Raw genomic sequence first — 18,609 nt, 5'->3', positions numbered from 1 at the left:
CTCTAAGCGCAGCCGATCAAGTGCGGCGTCGTCCAGTCTGTGATTGCGCTGGATAACCCGCACCTGATCCGACAGTCGTTGGGTCGATACGTTGACGGCTGGCTCAAGCACCTGGAACAGAGACAGCATCCTATCACGGTACGCAGTGAGGTTAGTTCCTCCCTCTGTGGACCCGTAGTATGCGCGCATGACGTTCTCATTCATTTTCTGAGTCCATCTCATGCGCTGCACACAACCACCGGTAGCGGGGACCCTGCTAGGGACCTGATGGTCCCCCGATCCCAAGCCCGTCGGTGGCCGGCGTCTCCCCTGCCGACGTACAGGTGGTGGCGACGTCGGTGGAGAGAAGTACTCGTCGCTCGAGCTCGACGCAGCTGCAGCCGCCGGTATCACTGGTGGTCCGGGGTCCGGCGGCGGCGAGGCGGAGCTGAGCGACGATCCCGGAGGTGGTACTCGTGCGCGTAGGCGGGCCGCTCTCGTCAACATGATTTGTTTTCTCTCACATAGCCGATGCACATTGCTGATTTTTTTTTTTAGTGTTTCTTGTCGTCTTTCTCGTATTTCATTTTAGTCGGGTTATTTTGCTTTTTTTTTTGGGTATTTCAATACATTATGTATAAAATATATATGTAAATTATTAATTTTTATTGAAAAAATTTGGAGAGCAAAACAATGTGACAGTGACGTTGACGTTGATATTATTTATTATTAGTTGCAATAGCAAGGACCACCACCATGAATGCTGGCAAGCCCCACGGTGATGTCATGACGCTCATAAAATATACTCATTATTGCTTTTCTGTGGACATATAGATATATTTACTAGTTTCTAGGTAGTCCTATACTTAGGTATGAAACATACAGTATCTGTAAATAACTATGAAATACCTAATTCTAGTTTTTTTTTTGGAATTTAATATCCAATTTTAACCAACTTCCAAAAATGGAGGTTCTCTATTCAGGTCAGAAACTTTTTTTGGTGATGTCATGATGCTCATCAAATATGCTCATTATTGCTTTTTGTATATTTATTATATATTTACTAGTTAGTAGTGAGTCCTATAGGTATGAGACATTATCTGTATATAACTATGAGACAATTTTAATTTTTCAGTGCTATTTTGAATTATAATTTTTGATGTTCTATTTTCACGTGTGATTTTGAGTCAGAAAGTTCTTTGGCAATATTTTTGTTTTTAATGCTGATGTTATAAAAAATTCTTATCAACAGTGAGAAGATGGGTTCCTGATATTTGAAATTTTGTTTGGTGAATGTTTGTCAATTACTTCCAAAAAATCATAACAATGTTAGCTCTTGTGTCAGTGAAGATTATGAGCACTAAACTAAGACCAGCAATTTTTAGTTCTAAATTAGACATACTAAAACATAACATCTCAAGGTACAAATATGCCTAGTTTGGGGCCAATTGTCAAAACTACTTGTGATTTTTTTTTTATTTGCATAATACCTATATGAACATTTTTTTTTTTGCATTATTTTCATATAAAAAATATTTGTCAATGATAAAAAAACAAGCTGTTTATTACAAGAAACTGGGAATACTGAATGGGTGATGACAATTTGACATCATAGAGTTTGACCACAGTAATTGGGTCGCTAGACTGGGTCAATTAGAGTGGCCTTTTTAGCACATGCTTCAGAAATTGTCATTTTAATGTGCCAGCCATAGTGGGAAATACTATTGTCTATGATTAGAACACCCACATAGGTTTTAATAGGCTCTATGAACTATAAATTGATGAACAATCTGAGATTTTAAAATGTTTTTTTCTGTATGGATATTACAAAAAAGGCTTTAAGGAAAATCTTTGCTAGAATATACTTGGATAAAAAATTGTCTGTGACAAAAATATATTGTCCTTCCTCAAAGAACACAATAGGAATTTTGTCTATAGCAAGTTCCTTATTAGATTGTTTACAACTATCAATAAAACTAGTTAAAAAGCCATCAGCAGCCTTGATCCCTCAAGTAGAATATTAAAAATTCAAGGCCAAACAACTCAATAGGAATTAGTTGATATTTATCAATGAGAAACTCTACATTGATATGTGAACAATTGAAGAATAAACATAACTAAACGCAACAAAATAGTATCAATAACATATTTATTAGGTAAGAGTAACAAGGAATTCCTTAGCGCCATCTAAAAATAAAACAAGTTATTACGTCCATAGACTCTATAACCGGACTCGGAAATATATTTAGGTGCACCCAATGACATCATAATTTGCCCGAAAATCGCCAGTAACCCAGAAAAACTCCGCATAGTTACGTTACGCCTGAAATAGGTCATATCCCCGTTCACTGGCCACCTATCCAGGGTACCCCGGTTACATGTGATGCGCGAAAACACCCCTGCTTCTGCACTGCCCCGATTAACCGGTATTATTATTTAATGCGGACTAGATTGATGCTTTTAAAAATTACTAACAAACTCGCCGCATTTTGAAGAGTTTATACCGATTTTCTGCGGCTTAGGAACACGAAATATCGCAGCGAAAAAAATAAATTAAAAAGTCATATCGGTACCTGTTTACTTTTGTTGTCGATCCCGTTCGCCTTGCTGTCAGGTACGTTGCCGTTGTTTTCCTCACTTTTTTCACTTTTCACACCCTCCAGCGCCATATTCAAACGCTTATTTTATTCACTGTCATGCGAGAAATGTAATAATTTCCCGTAATTCACTGTACATGTAATATTTTGTCACAAATTCAATACGAGCAATCACTCCCATAGACAACGGGCTGTCACAAGCACAACCCAGAACGCGTCGCAGTAGCGGACGCATTGAGCGCGAATGAAAAATCAAACGGATTCGCTACGGGAGAGAGAGAGCGCACCAATCGTAAAGCCGGGGAGGCGACCAACCGGCACATTTGACCGATCCTGGGACCGGGAGACTGGGATAAAGGAACTCGTATTTCGGAATTCGGAACTATGAAAAAACAATCCAACAACTGTGAAATGTGAACGGTGTTTGATGTTTATGTAGAGTCGAGTTTCGAGTTTATTTCATTGTATAAAATCTTTGAAATAAATAATTGGACAATGTTTAGAAAAATTCAGAATAATTGTCCGGAGTTGATGTTAATTAAAAAGAGTAGACAATTTTAACGCTACTCTATTCACAGATTTATTTTTAAAACAATATTTTATTTACCTCATGATGACCATGCTGTTTCATTATGCCATAATTACGAACGAATCGAATTTCCCGCTACACCGTGCATCCATAGACAAAGACAAGACGACCATGGACAAAGTTTTCATTCATGGTTTTGAATTTTTGTAGAAATCATTTAATAATATTACATACGCAGTGGTAATTAAATAATTGAAAATAAAGTTTGAAAAACATAAACTAATGTTCGTTCTATGAAAGAAAAACCAACGGTGCCGCCATCTAGAACCACATGTTGAAGTTGTAATTATGTGTTGTTCAGTGTTCAACCACAAGATGGCGTTATGCTCAAAAATATAGAGCGCTAAATTCAGAAAGCTGCATTACGGTAAATTACGTTTACTTCTATTAAGTTATTACATTACATTCGGTACTTACATCATTTTATGAAATCCCCAAATTACCTTAATCGTGAATCCCTACATTAAAGTTTACTAAGATCTATATAAAAACGTAGTTCTGTTGCACATTTACCTAGTCAGTTTATGCCCACAATTTATTTCATAATGAAAACCGAATATACCTCAGTCAGGGCTAATTTTAACTGTGTCAATAAATTAAGATAATAATGCTTTTAACATAGACACTATCAGTGTTGTTGTATGAAGGATTTAATATAAGAGCCATTTACTTAACGTTTGAGTCAACATTAATTTGCAGGTAGCTCTTCTTTATAAACATTACTGGCACGTGACTGAATTAGACATTCATCTTCATTATTATTTACCTAATTAAAAAGAGGAGGTCTCCTTCTGTTTAGACATGATTTTAATTTTTTGGTTGAAATAAATCTTAGTTAGGTGACTACTAAAATGTAGAGCTTTTGAAGTGTCTCTTTATCTGATGATGGATGGTCATGACAAAGAATCGATTTCAAATATCTGAGAAGGAGAAATTCTCTATATATTTAGTAGCAGTAGCTGCCTCATCACTTGTGCTTGCTCTTCTTTTATTCATGCGTTAAGAGAAATATTTACAGCTGTTTAAAAAATACTACGGGCCACATCTAACCGATATAGGTACTTATGTATAACAATCGGATCGTAAGGGAGGGAGTAGGTACATATTTAGTAGAGTTCATAAGGGTAGTCGACTAAAAAGGTTAAAATATTTTCACAAGTAGCTGAGAAAAGAATGAGCCATTCTCTCAATTGGTTTTAACTTCTTGCTGACCAGTTCAGTTCCCAATAAATGTCGCAATAAATTTCCCACTTCTATTTTTCTAGCTCTGTCACTCGTCATAAGAATAACTTCCAGTCCCTTGTAATTCATGTCATCTTTCAGGCAATCAATGCATTTTTCCCTTAGTCTACTTCTGACTCTCCATCCACATTCATACTTTTGTCACACTTTGTCACACATGCGGTTTACGTCTTGTTATACAAACCTTATACCTACTGACTACCCATTTCGTATTGAATCTGTGCGTTGTAAGGGAACGGAAAAAAACTGTCAAAACAATTATGATTGACCCAAAATAACTAAAAACAAATAAAACAATAAACAAACTGTTATATTACAGGTGAAAGTCCAGCGTATAGCCGGTATCCGACTGATAAGGTCAGCGTTAGGACACCGGACAGATACGAGATAACACTATCAGTAATGTACGGACTGAAAAACAATCATTAGTTTGTTTTGACTAATTATTTAATGATGTAGGTAAGGGAATGATTGGCAGAAATGGGCTCGTTTAGCTTTCTTTGTAATGAGCTCTGATTTACATATACTTAGTACCATCAAAAGTAACAACTTGAAATAGTATTGCCTTCCATTATTTACATTATATCGTAATAAGTAATTATTTTAAAATTATAATTTAATTAGGTACGCCTAGCCTCCGTATGATCCGCAAATGTTCATTCCTGCCTCTGAAAAGATTTTCAGGTTTTCCAAAATACTTATCTATAGCTCTCTTCAAAACAGATTCCTAGGCCTAGATTTTTATCTGAAAATAACGGTAAAAATGCCTACATTCCTTTGTTTTTACAGGCTTCATTTTCACAAAACAAACAAAGAGATAGGTACGTCAAATTTATAACACCCCGTCGTTTTTGCGTCAGGGATTAAAAAACCTTGTGCAGTTGTCAAAAGAAACATAGCTAAGTAGCTTCTTCATAACGCCTCTTCAAACTACGTGACATACATATCCAGGAAAATCGGGACATCCAAACAAAACAACTAAATTAACCAATGACATAAACTAATAACTACCTAAGTATATAAATTTATTTATCCTCGAACGATATTTACCCTGTCCGTACCAGCTATCAGTCTCGACTCCTATGCGTATGCGTTAGTAACTATTGCACGCGCCATCATTTAGCTCCTATACACAATAATAATTATTATTTTTACTTTAAATAGTAAATTCATTAGTAGAATGGTTCATTAGTATTTAGTTTTGTGACTGTCAGTAGTGAGAGAGCTTTCAGTGTGTGTATCAGTATTTTTATTGTTTTTCAATCATGATTGCTAATAATATGATTAAATGTAAGTATTTTTTATTTAATTACGTTACTTCGCATTTATACGTATTTTATATAAAAAAAAATCGGGACCTCATTCTGAGTGACCAAATGAGTGTTTCTTGAAAACTACCTATTTCAAAAGAGCGTCAAAATATTAATTTTCATGGCAATCAGAACAATCTAATTAAAAGTTAATATCCGCAAAATACTTGCCTTTTTATGGGGCAGGTATTAATTTCTCAAGGCATTTCAGCAACTGCATAATTCTGAAGTGACATGAAACTTTCCCATAGTAGGCTACCTGTCAAAAGCTCATGGTAAAACTTTAATTGTTTGTATGAGGGAAATCTGTGAATCCCATAAACTACAATAAAAATACTAATGGAAAGCTAAACAAAGATCTCTTGTTTACCACAATCTAATACATAATAAATAAGTTATGTAAATCGATACGATGCATCTATTTAAAGTACATAGGTAGGTACTGCTTATTATGACAGTGTCGTTAGGGCTTCCAACCTTAGGTACTACTCCTACCCAGTGAATAGAGAGAGAAAATGTTTGTTTTACCAACTTCTGAACCGATTTGAAAAGTATTCCACTGTTTGGTGACAAAGGTTTACTTATCGTATCCGGATACGGGAAGTTGTTTGCTCTGGAATACAGTTTGCAGATGCCGTTCTGTACCTAATTCACTCGTGAATTTCTTTGTAATTTTTATAACAGCTCATTTGCGGAGTTTAAATAAACCTAAAAAAATTCAGCACAGAACTTTGAATAACTTTAATTCAAACTCTACTCTTTTCCAAAATACTATTCCTTATATTGCTTTTACTTTATATTCGTATTTCCCTTATAGAGACTTGTAAACCCTAGATACAGTAGACAACATTTAATGACGAGTATCAACGATCAAGGTCCAACGGCGGCGAGATACGACAAAATCATTATTTATTAAAGAGACAAGTAGCTGCTTGTATAAATAACACTATCATTCCTGGCTTAGAAGATAGGTAACATTCCGGTATGTAAAGACAAACAACTGTACCTGTGCCTTTAGGAATGTCGGAATTTTCTTCCGAAATATTTTTTTTGTTTGTTCATGCTTCTAGATTTTAAAGTTAAACCAATTTCAGACGTCCATTGATGACGGATCAGTCAGCCACTACAGTAATGTCTTCTTTACTTCAAAATGTTTGTTTTGTTCGTTCCCTAAAGCCCCTGAAACTACAGAACCTTTTTGAAAAATTCTTCCACTTTAGGGAAGCCAAAGCCACCGATCCCTAAATAGCATAGCAGCTAAAATTATGTCCGATTTCTATTTTATAAAAAGATAAACCAATTAATGTAGCATAATGTTTTAAAACCAACCATACATGTTAATGGCGTCCACGGCCGATTTCGGCCACGGCGGCTGTTCTCATTTTAGGAGATCAGCCAGCTGCGTAGGACATATTGTAGTGCACGAGCATTTGCGCAGACACAGGTGCACTCCCTATTCCATCACTCTCATAACCCGATGGGACGATCCCCCATACATGTAAGTGGTACCTAAATACATCCAAATAAAATCTATGTTTCGGTTCTTGTTACACGGTGAAAAACTCAGTTGAAAAACTCAGACCTTGATAATTTGAATCTGGACCAACGGACGCTTCTTTTGTTTTCAGCCAAGGTAGGGCAATTATAAATCTGAGTATTTATCACGCATTTAGTTCAATCTTGCAATAATTCAAGTTGCATAATTGCTGAAGAATAAAAATTGTTACAAAATGTTTGTTTTATTGGCGGGTAAAAATTGTTACAAAATAAGTCACTTGACTAGCGAATAACAGGTCCCTGAATACATTATTAGCAGTTTCGTATCGTAATTTTTCACTGTAGGTACCTTTTTCACGATGGTGAAAGCCTCACGAATATGCATGCAGTATTTCTTGAGATTATAACGAACAGACAGACACGGCCGAAAACTTTGTTTTATATCTAAGTAGATTTTGCCAGTTTTGACCAGCATCCCTTGGGAACTGCTTCGCACACCCAGATGAAAAGTAGCCTATCTACAGATACAATAGATTACTAGTTTTCAACTTCTATAACATGACATAAATCTCAATTTCCATACTCACTAAACGACCACATTATTACCACCCGCCCATTGCATCTGACGTCAATACTTATTGCATAAAGTGCATACAACAAATAAGTCGTTTGCTGCCGTTTAGCCAGTCGCATGGTAAACTAGACACAAGGCTGAATGCTGGCCGGCTAATTGAACCAATAGATGGTAGTCATTAGTGCAGCTTTGTTTGTTGTTTGTAGCACAATACCGCATTTATGTGTAGGTTATAGGTGTAAAAGTTTCATGGTTTTGTACGGTAGAAGTTTATAGAGCCATAACTTTAATGCAATCAGCCGTAAGCAGCTGAAAAAGTATGGAAATGTAGGGCGCGACCGCGCGCCTTTTTCAAAACGGCTCCATAGGCTTCTTACGTCAGCCTGCTGTACCTATGCAGCTTATCCACAGCCGCTTGTAAAACGCATAGTGATAGGTATCTCGATAATGTATCTCTAGAAGACAGAATTCTTTGGATTCTTTATTTACATACGTCTTTCGGTACAGGTTTAAGAATAGTACCTAGGTAGGTACTCGTTTTTCAATGAGTTTTATGTTCCTTAAGGAGCTAAGCAAACTTACTACCTACTTACGATATTGCTGAAAAAATAACCAGATTTCATATTACGTATTTCCTGTGGTTACGATCTTTAGACACACATTAGTTTTTCAATTGGTAGGTATCTCTATAATTTATCAATTTCTTACATTGATGAATGCATCGAGACGAAAACAAGCAGTAAATGGGTTCAATTGATAGTTAACTTTTGTATGTAGGTATTTATATGTTATGTTTTTAAAAGAACTCATTGATAAATAACCTTCGAATACAATCGATGCAATATTATTGGTTAGGCGCTAAATGATTGTTTTTCTAACATCTTTTAAGTGGGGAAAATTTCTTTGTATAGATTGTTATTACTGTCACAGCCTTTTTTATAATCCCACTGCTGGGCACAGGCCTCCTCTTTCACGGAGAAGGATTGAGCGTCGAGGGTTTGCATATATACTTGATTATATTTTGAACCCAAGAAAGTTGTAAACAAAACGGTTATTCATGCATCCATTATCTATGCCAAAGTCTCAAAGCTCATAAAACTCTCCCGGATGTCATTTGAACCTACCTATCTACATATTTGGCAGTCGTTATGACTAGTCGGGAAGTTTGACAACAATTTTCAGACTTTATACACGTATTATGATAAAAATAATTATTTGTTTTAACTTCAAAAATTCTCAAAATTCTGGAAGATGTCTCTCTTTTTGGATTACCTTAATGTAACGGCATAGCAACGTGATCCAACTCTATTGCTTTTCAAGATTTCACTGATGTACCTATATAAAACTTGCACTCTTCGTTTTAACGATCTCATTGAGAATAAACCGGCCAAGTGCGAGTCGGACTCGCGCACCGAGGGTTCCGTACAAATCCTGTATAGATAAAAAGTGAGTCTCGCGCCAACCGTTCAGTTTAGAATCATAGTTATGGTAATTTCGTGAGAGTCAAAATAGTTAATATTTTTTATTTTATAATATAACTAAAATAGTAGGCCAGTACCTTGTAAAAGTTATTTTATTAAAGTTATATATACAACATTTTATAGTCATCATTCAGAATACCTATGTCAGAAGACATAATAATTATGTCTTAAAGGTCATTGGGCATATCTGACCCGCTTTGTAAAAAGTGGCGGACATGAATCAAAGTAGTTTTAAATCATGGAGAATGGTATGACGTTTTTGTGAATATAAATATTTTATTAAAATTCCATGGAGACAAAAGTCCAGGATCGTTTCAAAAATATAAAAGACAAGCAGTTTCAGAGGATTGAACAGGTTGCAATGTTAGTTTTTATTGTTTAAGACTTTTCATAAAGAAGGAAGATGCCAATTCGGATGACCAGGATCTGATGAGGATCTGGAAACCCTGAGAAATCGAGGGCAACTCTTGAATATTGTAGGCACGCATCGAGTCATAATGTAGTCATGTGAGTGTATTTTTGAGGGTACTGGTAAACAGTGAAGGTTTTGAGCTGATTTGATTATGGGGACTACAGAGAGTCGAGGGAACTCCTGAACGGTATGTTGCACCTACCACCTGTTTGGGCTTATTTTAATAGTATTGGCGAAGACTTTCCACATAGATAGGTTTGACTGCCATTGTGGGATCGATAGCAAAGATCAGATATAGTTATGGGAACTCCCTTACAATTTATAACGTAACCTTGTGTTGGAGCTTATTTTATTTTAGGTGATGAGAATTCACTACTAACTTGGGTTAAATCAGTCATTGCAGGAATGAGATCTTTTATTTTTGAAGGTATTAATCACCTAACGAGCCCCAGTTTCTGTCTGACGACTTGTAGCTGTCGAATTGTAACAACGACTTCTAGAGAGTAGGATTCGGGTCTGCTGGCTTTACGTTTCTAGAGCCTTGACAAAAGTGTAATTCTGTCCCTTTCTTTGTTTTATAAAGTCGGCTTTATTTTATTTTGTAGCATTTTACGAACAAATCCAACTTCAAACATATAAAAAAGCAACAAGAAAACAAAAGCAAGAAAGAAATGAAAAAGATGTTAGGTGCATCGGTCTAGAATTCGGTGTCTAGAGGATGCATCAATATTTATTTAACCACCGAGATCTAGACCGATGCATATAAACAGTTTTCTTGTTGTTTTTAGAAGTTGTTTTTTTTTGTAAAAAGTTTTTATTTTTAACTTCTGTGAAAAGTTCTCGTCAATACGAATAATATAAGCCCAAACACGACGTAACTAAAACATACCGTTAAGGAGTTCTCTCGACTTTCTCACGTCTCCATCATCAGGTAAGCTCTAAACCTTCACTGTTTGATAGTATCACCAGACGGCCAGACACCAGACCAGAGATGTATATCTGAGAATCAAGTTTTAATCCTATGCATGCCTACAATTTCTGATAGTTGCCCTCGATTTCTCAGGATTTCCATCATCAGATCCTGACCTGATGACAATGGAAATAAACGGTGAGTATACTCTTTCACTACAAAGAAATGATTTTTCAAATCCGTCAAACGTGGTCGTTTAAATTCCCCATTGAAATGAGGAAAATATTTGATGTTTACACCTGATTTTCTCTAGATTCCCATGGTTCACATTGATGCCACTAATGCCATAGTAAATCAGAGCCTTTATCATTATACTGTGCTACATTTCGTTTATATCCGCCGTGGGTATGGTTTCCATATTAAGGTGCCCAATGACCTTTGAATGATTTAAAATTTTTCACAGTTCAGAGGCAATTATATTTAAGAAGTGTTTGATATGAATTTCACTTTTTATTCAAAACTTTAATATCTCTACGCGTTCATGTGAAAAAGGGTAGGTAGTAAGTTTATAATTATTAAAAAAATATTTTATGTCATGTAAGCAAAAATAATATTTTACTATTTATGTAACTTCAAATTTATAATTTTCGCAATTTTTCTTTTATCTGTACTATATAACGTTGCTTCGTGCCGAACTTTAAGATTCTGAGTTCACGGGAAGTACCTTGTAGGTTTTGATTCCCCTGCGTGTGACGGAAATTCGTCTAAGGTGTCGGTAAAACTACTGTATCTTTTGATCGCTTTAACTTAGAAGTTTGATTTTTTCATTGCTTAAAGGGACAATAGACCTAGGTATTTGGTATAAATTTCAATTTGGTACCTTTATTCGTTCGTGAGAAATAAGGTAGTAAGTTTCATTTTATTAAAATACTTTTATTATGTTATATAACTAAAAAAATGAGATTTTCGCAATTTTTCCTATATTTGCATTATATGAAATTTCAAGATTCTGAGTTTACGGGAAGTACCCTGTAGGTTTTGATTCCTTTGCGAGTGTCGAAAATTTGTTGAAAATATCGACATAATCGGTTGTATCTTTTGATTGGCTTGGTTTAGAAGTTTGATATTTTTACAGCTTAAAGGGGCAATAGACCCGAGTATTTAATGTGAATTTCAGCTTGATACGTCCACGCGTTCTTAAGATAAAGGGTCTTGACAGACAGACAGACAGACAGACAGACAGACAGACAGACAGACAGACAGACAGACAGACAGACGGACAACAAAGTGATCCTATAAGGGTTCCGTTTTTTCCTTTCGAGGTACGGAACCCTAAAAATGACTTCCATGAGGTATTTATTAAAATGAATTACCAAAAAGTTAACTAATTATTTTAACACATTAAGATGAATTACTTAACAAAGATTACAACAACAGAGTTCAGTTTCCATATAATATCGATCTATGTCTGTGTCGATAAGACTATAGACAGACTGATAACGCCTAACCCTTGGCTCAACTTCGTTCAGTCGGCATCTGTGCTCCGCATCTCACGCACGCGACGGACGATAGAAAATTTGCCAATTTTCACGTCAAAGAATGTGAGTTTCGTAATACTTACCTAAACTATATTTTTAGCCCCATATCTCGTTTTTGACTTTGACGGATTTTACCATTATTTTTGTCGTTTCATTCATTCTTTTACCGCTTAAAATAAGATCTGTTGATATTTTGCAAGATTATCCATTCATTGTTTTTACGGGTCACTTATTTTGATATTAAATTCCAAAATAATGAAAACATTATAATCGTGAAATTAAAGTTGCGCGATCACAAAAGAGATGATTTACTTTCCATTTCGATCACTGGAGATTAGTACGAGAGAGAAAAGGGTACTTATCATGAGTCTTTCATGAGGCATATATATGTATTTCAATAGAAACTCGGTTTTCTTCTTCTTGAAAAATAGCCAATTTCTCGTCCTATAGCATATCAAAATATTACCATTCAAACATCACTTTTTTTAAACCAAAACCTTCCCAAAAAGAAGAAGGTTTTCAATTCGGATGTTTTTATCCAAAAATTATCGCCAACACATACCTAACTAAATATTTCTGATTGTTTCAGTAAGCGAAGTCATGAAGATCGGCTTTATTGGCGGAGGCAGGCTGGCCTTCGCTTTGGCCAACGGCTTTATCTCAGCTGGTAAATGTTGTCTATTGTCTATATAGTTTATATAATGTTCACCGAGAGTTCTGCCTCTTGTTATGTCCTTTGAAATTTAATTCTCATTTTACTTTCAAAATTCTCCAATCAGACTGATATTAGGTTTGATCATAACTACACACATCTTAGAATTCCGCTGTCATTTCGTTTTAAGTATGAATGTGGACTGGAGTGAAGGTCAAAGTAGAGATGGATGTACCGTCTAAAAGATGACATGAATAAGAAGAAAGTAAACGAATGTTAGTATGGCCTGAGTGACAGAGAAGAATGGAAGGCTAAAACATATAAGGGACACCGACACCAAAATAATTGGAACATGATAAGGCGATCAGCTAGCCATGTTATCCTCGAATAGGTATTTTTTTCTTGCAATACCTAACTTTCTTTCGAACTTAATTCATGATCAAATTGAATTACCTACTGTTTGAACTGAACGTAACTAATAAACCATCTCAATTACACAATTAATTAACTGGGCATTGACATCAGAAACTTGACATTATTACGTTAACTTTTAGTTCAGTAGGTATATTTCCAGCCTCTAATCTTTATCATTGTTTACTCTTAAATTAAAACGATATTTCACAACACTTGTACAGATGTGACGCAATATTGTCTATTCTTAAGGAGATAAAAACTATTTTAAGCAGAAACTAAATTATATTTGCCTTCATAATCTAACTACTTGTTGATCCAGCTCTCAAAAATTGTGTACGCATCCATCCTCAATGACAGTTCATTAAAAATTCAGGTATTAGGGTACATAAGGCAGAATATGTATAAGAAAGTATAAGAGGTAGTAGGTATATACAGGAATACATAGGTAAGGTAGGAAGTAAGAAAAGACTGCACTTTTAACCCAGCAAAAATGCAAAATATGTCTTCCATGAGTTGAGAGAGTGGTAAATCTTCCTCCTAGTTTTATTCAGATTTACATTAAATGTTAGAGGTGTAACAAATCTTGTTATTTGAATACAACATTATATATTTTACCCTAATATTTTCAGGTTTGGCAAAACCCGATGAGATCACAGCGAGCGTTCATCCCGCAGACGTGGTTAGCGCTGAGGCATTCAAGGTAAACCCATTGTTTTGGCAATACATTATATTTACAATTTCATTATTACTATGAAAAAACAACACTTTTTCCTTCATTGTCATCTTGAGGTAATGTATGTATGTATGTATCATCAATCATTATAAGTCATCAGATGCTATTATTTTACCGGACTTTTTCAGGAAAAACCGCAAACATTCAACAAAGAAATACCTAGCCTGATTTAGAATGTCTCATTTGTTTTGAACTGTCGATTTATGTAACCTAAATAAAATAAGGATAACATTTGAAATAGGTACTGACTTATTGATGTCAATTTTGAACTGATTCTGGCGATTTTGCAAACCGCAAGTTATTAGGTACCTAACCCCTGGAAATTTGTGTTGATCAGAATATTTAGAAAAACAGAGATAGGTACTCTTGAATTAATCGATTCATTATTCAGCGATGGCCCTAGATTCAGAATGTAGACAATAGACATCTTACATGCATCTATAGGTACACACCAAACGCAGCTATGCACTTGATTTGCCATGAATAGAGATTTGTACATTATGCTATATATCTATCATTAATCAAAGAACTATCTAATCAAGCACTTCACCTAGATACTAGAGTATGTAAATGCTCTTTAGTAGGATGCAACTAAGCTTCACTAACCTTGCTTAACTCTCGACATACGTGATAGTATGGATCCTCTAAGTGTTTGTGTAACATTGATTTCTGCTTTTACTTCGATATCATCAGAAATCCAATAAAATATTTATAGGACTGCGCAGAGTCCATGATTACTCTAAAATCTGTAAGCCATTGTAACGCATTTCAAAATATTGTGAAAACCAAATAAATATGAGTAAGGGGAGAAGAAAATATTGTAAGAAAATATTTTTTTGTACCAGTAGATTTACTCAAGAATTTAAAAGTAAATTACTTATTTCAGAAAATCAATTCTCCTCTGCATAGTCGGAACGGACACATTAAATAAAATACAATCATTAAGAAAACAATTTAAATCGAATCCCATTCAGAGTTGTCGCCTTGACTTTGTATGTTATTACGTAGATAAGAAATTACGTCTCACGATACGTAGATGTTTCTATGTAGAAGATAAAATATTACGACGTTTTAGTACAATATTGTTTAACTTTAACTCGTAGTAAATGTTCAATAGATCGTTATTTAACTGGATTTCCATTGTTACTCCATGTAACTAATTTATTTGATGCAGAGTAGGAAAATGACGTCTAAGTTTGTGTCAATGCAAAAGATGAACTTTCTATGCTCATGGTAGCGATATTCATGACAACTTATTAAAAATCAGAGGCTGATCGATTGATTTATGTCAACTTCTCAGAGGGACTGAATTTCACATTATTTATGAGATACAAATGAGATACATATAGGAATAAAATGTAATGATGTAGATTGCGAAGCTGAAAATGAACGTTTAAAGGAAATCAAATCTAAAAAACAATTCCCTAAGCAAATCCAATTTTGAATTTCCAGAAACTCGGAGCCACAGCGGTGTTCGAGAACAAACCAGTGGTGGAGAGATCTGAAGTAGTGATAGTGTCAGTCAAGCCTGATGTAGTGGTACCAGTCCTGAAGGAAGTGAAGGAGCTCCCAGCTTCCAAGAACAAGCTGTTTATATCAGTGGCCATGGGTATTACTACTGCTGCTATTGAAAAGGTAATTACAGGTCTTGTAATAGCTGTTTCTAAATTGTTATAGAAATGTAGATGCAAGAGTTTTATGAAAGAATTTTTGAATCCTATGTCAAGCAAACGGCTACTTTAAGCTGCCTAAAATAGTTGGCTATCTCTGTTTTGGGATTCTTATGCATGGTCATGCATACTTTCTTGTCAAACATGAACATAACTCCACTATGTGTATGCGTTGTCTACTTATCAATGCAATCGTTGTCTCTTAATCAGCTGTTCTTCAATAAGATTACCTAGATTAAGACAGACAATCGATTGTTGATAAGTCATCGATATAGAACTCTATATGAAAATTATCGATATAGTCATCGTAAAAGTCTTTAAATAAGGCGTTGATAATACTGAACATAAACAAGTTGTTTTTGATTGAATTTATTTTGATACCTCAGAACTTGATAGGCTTGAAAATTGAAGTAAGCGATACTGATTAAAACATACGTTCGTTAATTTCAATCAAGATAAAAATATAGCCCATATACTAAGTTTATGTTTTGAAAAAAAAATTTGACGTAGGCATGACCAAAGGATTTCGCGTCTTATCTTTGTGTTATGGGTTTTTTTAATTATTCAAGAGATTTAACACCTAAAAGTCTTTGATCTCAACACTAGTAGGACTATAAAAGGATTACCTCTTATCACTGTTTTTATTGTTGGGATAATGTAAGTTGTTGACCTATGGTTTAAAAATGTACACTTACCTACATACGTGTTTATTGTATTTTGTTTGGACTATCATTGACATCAATTTCACGTCACACAGGAACTGTGACGTAGTTTGTCATTTCGCTTTACCCTATCGGTTATCTTAATTAGATTTCCTCAAAATTGATGTTGTATTCAGACAAGATTTATAAAATACTATTCAACAAACTTTAATTATTTTCATTTGGTAGAAAATAGAAAGGACATTTTTTTACGGACACCGTCTCGTCTTACTGTTCTTTGACTCGGGTAAAGCATTTGACTGTATAAGCCATGTGGATTTATGCTGACACCTGTCGTTATAATCTGCTTTATGTTATGCAGCTACATTGAATAACGTTTATGCGTACTTATAATGGAATACTTATGTTTTTTCCAAAGAAGGTGCAACAGCTATCAAGTTGAAAATAGGGTTCCCTCAAGGAGCAATTCTTGGTCCTATTTCATATTCGTTATTAAGTTCACCAAAATTCTTACTTTACCAAATTGTTCTTCTCAATTCCAGGTGTTACCCGCAGAAGCTCGCGTGATCCGAGTGATGCCGAACACACCAGCGTTAGTCCAGCATGGAGCTGCAGCCCTCAGCCGTGGATCCCGCGCCACTGCTGAAGATGCCAAGCTGACCTCACAGCTGTTCCAAGCTGTGGGCACCTGTGATGAGGTGCCGGAGTATCAGATGGATGCTGTCACTGCTTTGAGTGGCAGCGGGCCGGCTTATGTAAGTTATATTTATTTGACTTAAGGAATACTGCTTTGTAACAAACTTTTGGACTTGTGAATTGGCCAGATTTGATTGGTAATCAGTAGCTGATTTCACTCTTGTTACTGTTTCATCAAGGTCTTGAACAAACTACATGAACTGCTTTAAAGCACTCGCTTTAGGCACTGAAAACTTTCTAAACATAGCTATCACGGTCATCATGCTTTTAAAGCTCTCACTCACTAAAACCTAACTAATGATTTACACAATTCTTCTCTTCTTAGATCTACATGATGATCGAGTCTCTAGCTGACGGCGGTGTCCGCTGTGGCTTGCCACGCGACTTGGCTCTCCGTTTAGCTGCGCAGACAACCCTGGGTTCTGCAGCCATGGTGAAGACTGGCACACATCCTGCTGTGCTTAAGGACAATGTGACCAGCCCTGCAGGTTCTACCGCTGATGGAACTTATCATTTGGAACAGAACGGTAAGGGCTTTGATGAAAACCAGTTTTCGTTGCTTCTTATGTACTTGCCACCGCTGGGTATTTTTTTTCGACACACCAAACTCTACTTCCTGATTGCCATTAAAGTACCTACTATACATACTATATTTTAGAGTTAGACAGCTAGACCCAATACAAATTGGATTATTTCGAGTGTCATAGTAAAACTTTATCTGCAAAACAACGTTCGCGAATTGTACACACATTTTACACAATCGGGATTGAATTGCGACATATTGACACATACGTTTTTCTTAATTCTGGAATTGTAATTATATTGTCTTTTTCTCAGGTTTCCGATCAGCAGTCATTGGTGCTGTGGCCGCAGCAGCCGACAGATGTAAAGTGGTCAACAGCCAACTCAACAACATACCGTAGTTTTGTGTACATTTTGCTTCTTTTAATGTAATTTACGCCAATTATGTTATCTTAAGAACTAATAAATGCATTTTTTATTAAACGTTTAAAAAGTATTTGTTGTTTTATTCGATACTTTGTTGGGTGACTTGGTTGGTTGGGTTGGAAAAAACGATGTTTTCAGGTATAATTCGCGTTCTTTTAAATACTAACTACTAATACTTTTACGGATTTTATCGCGGTTATATTATATTATTTAATCCCGACGTTTCGGATCCTTTACAGCATCCATGGTCACGGGCAGACTAAGGTGTTGGTCGTCTTGATATATTAGTTACAAACAGCTACCCTACATTTTGTTAATTATTATTGACAATCCGATTCACGCAAAACGAGCTCACTGTATCCTTAGGTCGAGCAGTTGTAGGCTTGGATTTTGATTTAATAGTTTCTATGATGGGATTCCAAGCAGGTGGTATGCACAAGCCATCTTCTCTATTGTTTGGATGTTTTTTAATTTCAATAGCCTCGCGAATCATCCTAGGTAGGAATCGGTTTTCTTTTGCAAGGACTTGTGGTTTATCAAATCTGATATAATGCTGGGCCTTGTCTAGTGTGTGTTCACAAACTGCTGACTGTCTGGAACTGTCTGACTGTCTGCGGTGTTTGACATCGGCGATGTGTTCTTTTACGCGGGTCCATATACTTCTTTTAGTTTGGCCAATGTAAGAGAGACCACAATCACATTCAA

The 18,609-nt window shown here is 35.6% G+C and overlaps 2 protein-coding genes across 3 annotated transcripts in view; one reads left to right on the top strand and one right to left on the bottom strand.

Moving 5' to 3' along the window:
* Positions 1–2,850, bottom strand: part of LOC110382982 (ankyrin-3) — a 140,902-nt gene extending 138,052 nt beyond the window's left edge. Inside the window, exon 1 of the mRNA XM_064041688.1 lies at positions 2,553–2,850. Within this exon, the coding sequence (XP_063897758.1) occupies positions 2,553–2,648 (96 nt within the window). The 5' untranslated portion in view covers positions 2,649–2,850. The remainder of the gene's footprint in view (positions 1–2,552) is intronic.
* Positions 2,851–5,478: 2,628 nt separating this feature from the next.
* On the top strand, positions 5,479–17,974 carry LOC110381880 (uncharacterized). 2 transcript variants are annotated; one of them, XM_049849780.2, is made up of 7 exons: positions 5,479–5,697; positions 12,719–12,796; positions 13,825–13,895; positions 15,381–15,563; positions 16,803–17,015; positions 17,282–17,483; positions 17,794–17,974. In XM_049849780.2, exons 1-7 carry the CDS (start codon positions 5,673–5,675, stop codon positions 17,877–17,879), a joined length of 858 nt encoding a protein of 285 aa, XP_049705737.1. In that variant the 5' UTR covers positions 5,479–5,672; the 3' UTR covers positions 17,880–17,974. The 2 variants fall into 2 exon arrangements, with proteins under 2 accessions (XP_049705737.1, XP_049705738.1); XM_049849781.2 differs by lacking the exon at positions 5,479–5,697 and adding an exon at positions 12,046–12,192.
* Positions 17,975–18,609: the final 635 nt, after the last annotated feature.

This window comes from Helicoverpa armigera, chromosome 26, assembly GCF_030705265.1.
Source record: "Helicoverpa armigera isolate CAAS_96S chromosome 26, ASM3070526v1, whole genome shotgun sequence".
Lineage (NCBI taxonomy): Eukaryota > Metazoa > Arthropoda > Insecta > Lepidoptera > Noctuidae > Helicoverpa > Helicoverpa armigera.
This window is presented reverse-complemented; position numbering and strand designations above follow the sequence as displayed.